The 10544-nt window shown below is 39.7% G+C and overlaps 2 protein-coding genes across 2 annotated transcripts; both read left to right on the top strand.

The window, feature by feature from the left end:
• The first annotated feature begins 4703 nt into the window (after nucleotides 1-4703).
• LOC139353252 (uncharacterized) lies at nucleotides 4704-5601 on the top strand. The gene is made up of 2 exons (XM_070996874.1): nucleotides 4704-5447; nucleotides 5503-5601. Exons 1-2 carry the CDS (start codon nucleotides 4782-4784, stop codon nucleotides 5512-5514), a joined length of 678 nt encoding a protein of 225 aa, XP_070852975.1. The 5' UTR covers nucleotides 4704-4781; the 3' UTR covers nucleotides 5515-5601.
• Nucleotides 5602-8401: 2800 nt separating this feature from the next.
• On the top strand, nucleotides 8402-9327 carry LOC139353253 (uncharacterized). The gene is made up of 2 exons (XM_070996875.1): nucleotides 8402-9145; nucleotides 9201-9327. Exons 1-2 carry the CDS (start codon nucleotides 8480-8482, stop codon nucleotides 9210-9212), a joined length of 678 nt encoding a protein of 225 aa, XP_070852976.1. The 5' UTR covers nucleotides 8402-8479; the 3' UTR covers nucleotides 9213-9327.
• Nucleotides 9328-10544: the final 1217 nt, after the last annotated feature.

The following is a 10544-nucleotide window of genomic DNA, read 5'->3' as shown; positions in this document are numbered from 1 at the left end:
AACAAACAATATATTGGTTTGCTAAATATCAGCAGCAACTTGAAACAGATAATCCTACTGACTGCACCAGAATTGGATTAAATATTCCGCCGCTTGACTTTTGGCCAAACCGGAACTGATTAAATAAACTGAATCCAATCGAATTTATTGGTGTATATGAGTCACATAATGTTTATGTGGCCCTTGAAGTTGGGCGCCAAGACTTATTATCATTATTATTGGAATTAATTATTTATAAATGTAACGAGTCGCCACATTCAAATTAACTTCAGGCGGAGGTGGTACCGTGGTGGTCAAGCGCACGCGGGTCTACTCGGCTGGCTGCTTGTCGGCTGTGGAAGTGGATGAAAAATGCCTAACCCCATGAAGTGCCTATTTGTTAACGATAATTGAAATCTAACTTCGCGTGCTGGACAAGCTGAATTCGGAAATGAGCAACAACATATAAAATCGAAAGGAAAGTCTAAAATTCCCCTAATACCCTAACCGAGTCTCACATTCACCTCGTTAGATGTTTCCGAGGCTCTATCATGCCCACCCAACCATTGGCCGTTCTCTCCCACACGTCCGAACGACCCCATCTATACGAGCTACCCTATCGAGGAATCATTCTAGCTGCGGCAACAGATTGATAATTTAGCACATTACAAAAATTTATTACCAGCTAAAAAGAGTAAACAAAGAGAATACATATCTTAAATCTGAGCATGCAAGAGTATATAATTATACGATTTAGTTAAATGAGCATAATTTTAAAGGAAATTGTGATTTTGCGGCGGAAATTCAATTTAAATTTACTTTATGACTTTATAATGCGAAGGGGTAAGAAACAATTAATCAAGAAAAATAAAACTGTCAATAAAAAATCAAAAGGAGAGGATTTGTCATCACGATCTTTTGACTGCAGGCCAATTGGGTAAAGTGTAATTTAGTTTTTTCTTTCTTCTTTTCTCTTTACATCGTCTTGAGTTTGTTTTCTGTTTTTTTCAAATGTAAAAATTTAGGCACTCACCGCTCACAGGAACATCCAACGAAGAAAGCGCTTTCACCGAAGATGTTAGTGGCTTGCTGCGGGAAAATATATGGATAATGATAAACTCAAAATGATTTAATTTACACGACCAGAATGCACTGCACAAAAAAAAAACGGACGCCGACTCTGCCTCCTTGCCCGATTTTAAATCGCTTCGCCATCAATCAACAAACAAATTCTTTTACATTAAACATTACACTTAACCTAACGTGTTGCATAACAATCGTTTTCCCTTGGCAGGTCTTTAACAAATTTTCATACTCTCTGGAGGTTAGGTCCGAATGTAAGGGCTCGCAAATTCTCTCAAAACTGCTTCACCCGGGCGGGGTCACAAAACCGATGGAGGGCTTAACTCTTTAGATTTCCCCCTTTGAACTTTATTTTAGTTCTACGGCATTTTACGGTGCAAATTCACGGCTCTTGAAGAAAAACTCCGCCGCGGTTCCGCGACGGACCGAACGTCTTACAGCGCGATCGAAATACTGCCCTTGGCTCTCGCTTAAACGACGAACGATGCCCAAGCAAAAGCTTTTATTTATAAGCTAGAAGACGAAAATGGTGATGTAGGTCGGGACTTCTCCTATCGCCCCAAAGGCAATGCTGCTGGCGGGGCCCGGAACTGGGCCTCTTTTCCGCTCCTCGACGTAGGCTTCTGAGCAGCTTGTCCGGCTCCAAATACCATAGGGGATGACCTCCACCGGTCTGAGCGAATACACGGCGGCCGCGCAGGCCGGCTAGTAGCTGCCGAATAAGCTCAACATTACTTACTCGACCTCAAACCTTGCGATCACGGCCAGAACTCACCCCAATCCGCCAATCTGCCGAAACGGAAAAGACCGACTTTGACGCCACAATTCAGGCGGCAACCCAAATCCCGGAGTATGAGGTGAAAAACTAGTCTTGAGAAAGCCTGACATTTGCCCCTGTTGCTCTCACTCATTCCGAAAACTGCAGCAGAACCTTTCTGCGCACGAATGCTAGATGGCGCCACCCCTGTGTCTCTATGAAACACAGATGGAGCCGCTTCTGCTAAAGCAAGCGCTACAAAAGTTATATATATTAATGCAGATAACAACATAATCATTCCACAAGCCCATAAAGGTATGCCATATCGAAGTCCGAGTTCATTTGATCAAGTTATAGGCTTTTAAACATGGAAAAAAGGCCCATTTCAGTAAACCTTCGCAATATTAAAATCAATGACATAAAAACGGTCATATTTTTTATTATCTTTAAAGTTGTATATATTAATGCAGATCAGAACATAATCATTCCACAAGCCCATAAAGATGTGCCATATCGAAGTCCGAGTTCATTTGATCAAGTTATGGGCTTTAAAAGATCGAAAGAAGGCCCATTTCAGTAAACCTTCGCAAAATTAAAATCAATGATATAAAAACGGTAATATTTTTTACTACTTTTAAAGTTATATATTTAAATGCAGATAACAACATAATCATTCCAAAGGCCATAAAGGTATGTCATATCGAAATCAAAGTTCATTTGACCAAGTTATGGGCTTTTAAAGATGGAAAAGAGGCCCATTTCTGTAAACCTTCGCAAAAAAAAAATCAATGACATAAAAACGGTCATATTTTGTACTACCTTTAAAGTTGTATATATTAATGCAGATAAGAACATAATCATTCCACGAGCCCATAAATATGTGCCATATCGAAGTCCGAGTTCATTTGATCAAGTTATGGGCTTTTAAAGATCGAAAGAAGGCCCATTTCAGTAAACCTTCGCAAAATTAAAATCAATGACATAAAAACGGTCATATTTTTTACTACCTTTAAAGTTGTATATATTAATGCAGATAAGAACATAAACATTCCACGAGCCCATAAAGATGTGCCATATCGAAGTCCGAGTTCATTTGATCAAGTTATGGGCTTTTAAAGATGGAAAAAAGGCCCACTTCAGTAAACCTTCGCAAAATTAAAATCAATGACATAAAAGCGGTCATATTTTTTACTACCTTTTGAGTTATATATTTTAATGCAGATAACAACATAATCATTCCACCAGCCCATTAAGGTATGCCATATCCAATTCCGAGTTCACTTGACCAAGTTATTGGCTTTTAAAGATGGAAAGGAGGCCAATTTATGTAAACCTTCGCAAAATTAAAATCAATAACATAAAAACGGTAATATTTTTTACTACCTTTAAAGTTATATATTTATTAATGCAGATAACAACATAATCATTCCACAAACCCATAAAGGTATGCCATATCGAATTCCTAGTTCATTTGACCAAGTTATGGGCTTTTAAAGATGGAAAGGAGGCCCATTTCCGTAAACCTTCGCAAAATTAAAATCAATGACATAAAAACGGAAATATTTTTTACTACCCTTAAAGTTATATATATTAATGCAAATAACAACATAATCATTCCACAAGCCCATAAAGGTATGCCATATTGAAATCCGAGTTCATTTGACCAAGTTATGGGCTTTTAAAGATGGAAAGAAGGTCCATTTCAGTAAACCTTCGCAAAATTAAAATCAATGACATAAAAAGGGTCATATTTTTTACTACCTTTAAAGTTGTATATATTAATGCAGATAAGAACATAATCATTCCAAAAGCCCATAAAGATGTGCGATATCGAATTCCGAGTTCATTTGACCAAGTAATGGGCTTTTAAAGATGGAAAGGAGGCCCATTTCTGTAAACCTTCGCAAAATAAAAATCAATGACATAAAAACGGTCATATTTGTAGTAGGACATATACTGACATGGCCCACTGTACGACATATGATGTAATATATTAACACGACACCCACTGTACTATAGAATAAGCGGGAAACCTAGTTTAAGTTAACTGTAAACGTTATATTGTCATCCCTTTCTACCAAGTACTGCAGCATAGGAGATCGCAGATACGTATACCTGCCTCGCTCACACGGATGAGCGAGAAGTAGGAAGAGGGAGAATCGTTGCGACACTCTGTGTTATACGTTCGAAGGAAGCGGTTGTGAAATTAAGAAATAAAGAGTTAAAACTAAAGCTATCGCCGGAGTACATTTATTGCCTATTACAATATCAGAAGTGGTTCTTACTCAAAAGGCCTGACATAGATTTAAATCAATTCACGGTCGTTCAGTTAAAAAACTGGCTAAATGTGCTCGGGCTGCAAACCTCAGGCTCGAAAGCAGAATTGATGGCGCGTCTGCAGACCCTATCATCAGAAGCACGTGGTGATCCACCAAATGGAGCCTCATTCAACAGCCAGCAGCCGCTAGAAACCGAATTAGAGGGAGCCGCATCATTGCCGCTGCAACAACATTTGGAAGGCGCACAGGAAGCTCTGTTCGACTCTGGTACGATGACGTCACAGGCAGTGGACGATATACGCACGGAGAACGTTTCTCTGGTAGATGTCGAAAGGGTGAAGCTGCAGAAAATTCTCGACGAAATCGCCGCAAACAAGGCCATATTGCAACAGCTTCAGGCGGAGATCGCTGACGTCACCAGGGACAAGCCAAATCATGCTCAGGAAGACCATGACGTCATCGAATGCAACATCGAAACTTCTGGCAACCCTAACAGTTTCGCTTGCATTGACGCTGTTAACGCTAACAGCCCCAGGGTTAACAGCGCCAGGGATAACTTTGATACCGATAACTCTAGTGTTGGAAAGCACGCCACAGACAGTGCTGATCAATGCCAGTTTGCAAATGTAAACAAATTGTTACAATCTCCCGCAACAACACTCGCATTGGCAAAGGAAGTAACGATGGACTACGACGGCAACTCGTGTGCCCGTAACTGGGTCACACAGCTGCAAAACATTGCGCAGGTGTACAACTTGGACTCGTTTGGTGTGCGCATGCTTCTTATTGCCAAACTAAAAGGAAAAGCCCAAGTTTGGCTGCACGCAAACGCAACACGCATTTTGGAGCCAACCGACCACCTTTGTGAGCAGCTGATCCTAGCATTTGCAACTAAGATGTCAAAGGGGGAGCTGAGGAACGCGTTCCAAAATCGTCAGTGGCGTTCAGGAGAAAGGTTCGCTTCTTATTTCGAGGAGAAAGTTATGCTGGCCAACGATATAAACATCGACAAGGAGGAGCTCCTCGAAAACATCATCGAAGGAATTCCAGCACCAGGGCTACGCGACCAAGCTCGCATACAATGTTTCGCCGAACCTGGGCAGATTTTGAAAGCCTTCTCTGCAATCCGTTTACCTGAACGAAAGCAGGAGGTCAATTCTTCGCAGCACTCTTCCGGAAAGATTGCAGACACAAAGGACTTCCGTTGCGCCAATTGCAACTCAAAGGGCCACTACGCCAAGGACTGTCAGAAACCGAAACGAGAGCCCGGATCATGCTACGCATGTGGCAAATTTGGACACTTTGTGGGTCAGTGCCCTGAGCGTAAAAGCGCAAATGCAAATAAATACGTAAGATTTATACAAATATTTTTTTACAACAGTCCTAAAACCCCATTAATTGCAGCATGCCTCATAGACACTGGCAGCCCAATATCATTCGCCAAAACAGCTGTTATTTCCTCTAAAATTAAGATGGAGTCCGTCTCTGAAAACTACTTTGGGCTGAATAAAAACCAACTGAAAATTTATGGAAGAATACTTTGTTACATAATTAAAAATCGATCGAAATGTTATTTTTACCTTTATATTGTGCCCAATGAGTCTATGAGCCATGAGGTTGTTCTTGGGAGGAATTTTATGGATGCTTGCGATTTAGAATTAGATTTAAGCGCCTTAAAAATGATCACAATTGAGCCTACGAATGCCGATTGTAATGAAAGAGTATGCAATGCCTGGGAATTCAAATTAACGCATAATTTAGATGCTAGCAAGGAGCCGGAAAGTGCTATCGAAATTCTGAAGGAAACAGTTAGTGATACAGTTAGAGAAACAGTTAGTGATACAGTTGGAGAAACTGTTAGTGAAACAGTTAGTGAAACAGTTAGTGATACAGTTAGTGAAACAGTTAGTGATACAGTTAGTGAAACAGTTAGTGAAACAGTTAGTGATACAGTTAGGGAAACAGTTAGTGACACAGTTAGTGATACAGTTAGCAAACCAATTAATGATAAAGTTAAAGAAACAGTAAAAGATACAGTTAGAAAAACAATTGGTAATACAATTAGTAATTCAATAATTGATTCATTTAGCGAAGAAGATGATGATACAGTTATACAAAAAAGTGGTAGTACAGGTACTGAAACAGTTAGTTTTAGAGATTGTGGAGCAATAAGAGTTTCGATCAGGAATAAAGACGACCCTATAGTCAGTAAGGCAACCGGTCCGTCCATCGACGAAGTTAGTGAGGGCGGTATAGTCAATAACAAAAATGAAAGCAATATGTCTAAAACGATTCGTGAAATGCTTAGCATAAACTATATGGATGACGAAGACACTGATTACATATGCGGTACAATTGATAACCAAGATCTTCTACCTCAATTAAAGAAGATAATTGAATACAATTACATTAGGGTAGAGAAACCAAAGGAACCGTTTATTAAAAGTGAGATAAAACTTAATTTAGAAAGCTCGAAACCGTTTAGCTGTGCTCCGCGGCGGCTTGCCTACGCGGAAAAAGAAAAACTGCAAAAACTTTTGGACGATTATTTAGAGAACGGGATCATTCAGCCAAGCCAGTCTGAATTTGCTTCTCCCATAGTTTTAGTGAAGAAAAAAACCGGGGACATACGACTTTGCATAGATTTTAGAAAACTCAACAGGGTTTTAATTAAAGACAATTACCCTATACCGCTTATCGATGACCTGTTAGACAAGTTAGCTAGTAAAAAAGTATTTTCAAAACTTGATCTAAAAAACGGTTACTTTCACGTTTTTGTCAATAAAGAATCAATTAAGTATACTTCTTTTGTAACACCGTTAGGCCAATTTGAATTTCTTAGAATGCCAATGGGACTGAAAACGGCTTCAGCAGTTTTTCAAAGATTTATAAATAAAATCTTCGATGATCTTATTAGAAAGGATCAAGTAATTGTGTACATGGACGAAATTATGATCGCTAGCAAAGATGTTAATGAACATTTTCAGATTTTAAAGGAGGTGTTTCACAGATTAGCAAAGAATAAGTTGGAGCTACGTATGGATAAATGTGAGTTCCTGCAACAAAGCATTAAATATTTGGGTTTCATTATAAACGGCGAGGGCATCAGAGCTGATGATAAAGGAATAGAGGCAATTCAAAATTTTCCGATACCAGACAAAACGCAACATGTCCAAAGTTTTTTGGGCTTATGTTCTTATTTCCGTAGATTCATTAAAGATTTTTCGACTCTAGCCAAACCTTTATATGATCTCTTGAGAAAAGACGAGAAATTCCATTTTGGAGAAAAGGAAATGAGCTGCTTTATGATGCTTAAAAATAAGTTAGTTGAAGCGCCAGTGCTAGCCTTATATAACCACAAAGACGAAGTAGAGCTACATTGCGATGCCAGCGCTCTTGGTTTCGGAGCCGTACTACTCCAAAAGAAAGAAGATGGAAAATTGCACCCCATTTTTTATTTTTCCAAACGCACCAGCATTGCTGAATCGAAATACCATAGTTTTGAGCTTGAAACCATGGCCATTATTCACGCATTGCGTAGATTTAGGATATATTTATTTGGTAGGCATTTCAAGATTATAACTGACTGTAACTCTCTCACGTTAACACTTAATAAAATCGAGCTGAATCCGCGTATAGCTAGATGGGCATTAGAGCTGCAAAATTATGACTACGATCTAATACATAGGGAAGGAAACAGAATGCAACACGTTGACGCCCTTAGCAGGTGTACAAACATTTTAATAGTAGAAACAAATTCATTCGAAGACAACCTGGTTATTTGCCAAGCCAAGGACCCAAAAGTTCAGAAGATAAAGAAACAGTTAGAGGAACATGAGCATAAATTGTTCGAAATGAGAAACGGAATAGTCTATAGAAAAAGTAACGATGAAAGATTGTTATTTTATGTACCTATTGATATGGAAGAGCATATACTCTTCAAATACCACAATGAAATCGATGACGTACGATGACGTCACAGGCAGTGGACGATATACGCACGGAGAACGTTTCTCTGGTAGATGTCGAAAGGGTGAAGCTGCAGAAAATTCTCGACGAAATCGCCGCAAACAAGGCCATATTGCAACAGCTTCAGGCGGAGATCGCTGACGTCACCAGGGACAAGCCAAATCATGCTCAGGAAGTCCATGACGTCATCGAATGCAACATCGAAACTTCTGGCAACCCTAACAGTTTCGCTTGCATTGACGCTGTTAACGCTAACAGCCCCAGGGTTAACAGCGCCAGGGATAACTTTGATACCGATAACTCTAGTGTTGGAAAGCACGCCACAGACAGTGCTGATCAATGCCAGTTTGCAAATGTAAACAAATTGTTACAATCTCCCGCAACAACACTCGCATTGGCAAAGGAAGTAACGATGGACTACGACGGCAACTCGTGTGCCCGTAACTGGGTCACACAGCTGCAAAACATTGCGCAGGTGTACAACTTGGACTCGTTTGGTGTGCGCATGCTTCTTATTGCCAAACTAAAAGGAAAAGCCCAAGTTTGGCTGCACGCAAACGCAACACGCATTTTGGAGCCAACCGACCACCTTTGTGAGCAGCTGATCCTAGCATTTGCAACTAAGATGTCAAAGGGGGAGCTGAGGAACGCGTTCCAAAATCGTCAGTGGCGTTCAGGAGAAAGGTTCGCTTCTTATTTCGAGGAGAAAGTTATGCTGGCCAACGATATAAACATCGACAAGGAGGAGCTCCTCGAAAACATCATCGAAGGAATTCCAGCACCAGGGCTACGCGACCAAGCTCGCATACAATGTTTCGCCGAACCTGGGCAGATTTTGAAAGCCTTCTCTGCAATCCGTTTACCTGAACGAAAGCAGGAGGTCAATTCTTCGCAGCACTCTTCCGGAAAGATTGCAGACACAAAGGACTTCCGTTGCGCCAATTGCAACTCAAAGGGCCACTACGCCAAGGACTGTCAGAAACCGAAACGAGAGCCCGGATCATGCTACGCATGTGGCAAATTTGGACACTTTGTGGGTCAGTGCCCTGAGCGTAAAAGCGCAAATGCAAATAAATACGTAAGATTTATACAAATATTTTTTTACAACAGTCCTAAAACCCCATTAATTGCAGCATGCCTCATAGACACTGGCAGCCCAATATCATTCGCCAAAACAGCTGTTATTTCCTCTAAAATTAAGATGGAGTCCGTCTCTGAAAACTACTTTGGGCTGAATAAAAACCAACTGAAAATTTATGGAAGAATACTTTGTTACATAATTAAAAATCGATCGAAATGTTATTTTTACCTTTATATTGTGCCCAATGAGTCTATGAGCCATGAGGTTGTTCTTGGGAGGAATTTTATGGATGCTTGCGATTTAGAATTAGATTTAAGCGCCTTAAAAATGATCACAATTGAGCCTACGAATGCCGATTGTAATGAAAGAGTATGCAATGCCTGGGAATTCAAATTAACGCATAATTTAGATGCTAGCAAGGAGCCGGAAAGTGCTATCGAAATTCTGAAGGAAACAGTTAGTGATACAGTTAGAGAAACAGTTAGTGATACAGTTGGAGAAACTGTTAGTGAAACAGTTAGTGAAACAGTTAGTGATACAGTTAGTGAAACAGTTAGTGATACAGTTAGTGAAACAGTTAGTGAAACAGTTAGTGATACAGTTAGGGAAACAGTTAGTGACACAGTTAGTGATACAGTTAGCAAACCAATTAATGATAAAGTTAAAGAAACAGTAAAAGATACAGTTAGAAAAACAATTGGTAATACAATTAGTAATTCAATAATTGATTCATTTAGCGAAGAAGATGATGATACAGTTATACAAAAAAGTGGTAGTACAGGTACTGAAACAGTTAGTTTTAGAGATTGTGGAGCAATAAGAGTTTCGATCAGGAATAAAGACGACCCTATAGTCAGTAAGGCAACCGGTCCGTCCATCGACGAAGTTAGTGAGGGCGGTATAGTCAATAACAAAAATGAAAGCAATATGTCTAAAACGATTCGTGAAATGCTTAGCATAAACTATATGGATGACGAAGACACTGATTACATATGCGGTACAATTGATAACCAAGATCTTCTACCTCAATTAAAGAAGATAATTGAATACAATTACATTAGGGTAGAGAAACCAAAGGAACCGTTTATTAAAAGTGAGATAAAACTTAATTTAGAAAGCTCGAAACCGTTTAGCTGTGCTCCGCGGCGGCTTGCCTACGCGGAAAAAGAAAAACTGCAAAAACTTTTGGACGATTATTTAGAGAACGGGATCATTCAGCCAAGCCAGTCTGAATTTGCTTCTCCCATAGTTTTAGTGAAGAAAAAAACCGGGGACATACGACTTTGCATAGATTTTAGAAAACTCAACAGGGTTTTAATTAAAGACAATTACCCTATACCGCTTATCGATGACCTGTTAGACAAGTTAGCTAGTAAAAAAGTATTTTCAAAACTTG

The sequence above is a fragment of the Drosophila suzukii genome, chromosome 3 (assembly GCF_043229965.1).
Source record: "Drosophila suzukii chromosome 3, CBGP_Dsuzu_IsoJpt1.0, whole genome shotgun sequence".
Lineage (NCBI taxonomy): Eukaryota > Metazoa > Arthropoda > Insecta > Diptera > Drosophilidae > Drosophila > Drosophila suzukii.
This window is presented reverse-complemented; position numbering and strand designations above follow the sequence as displayed.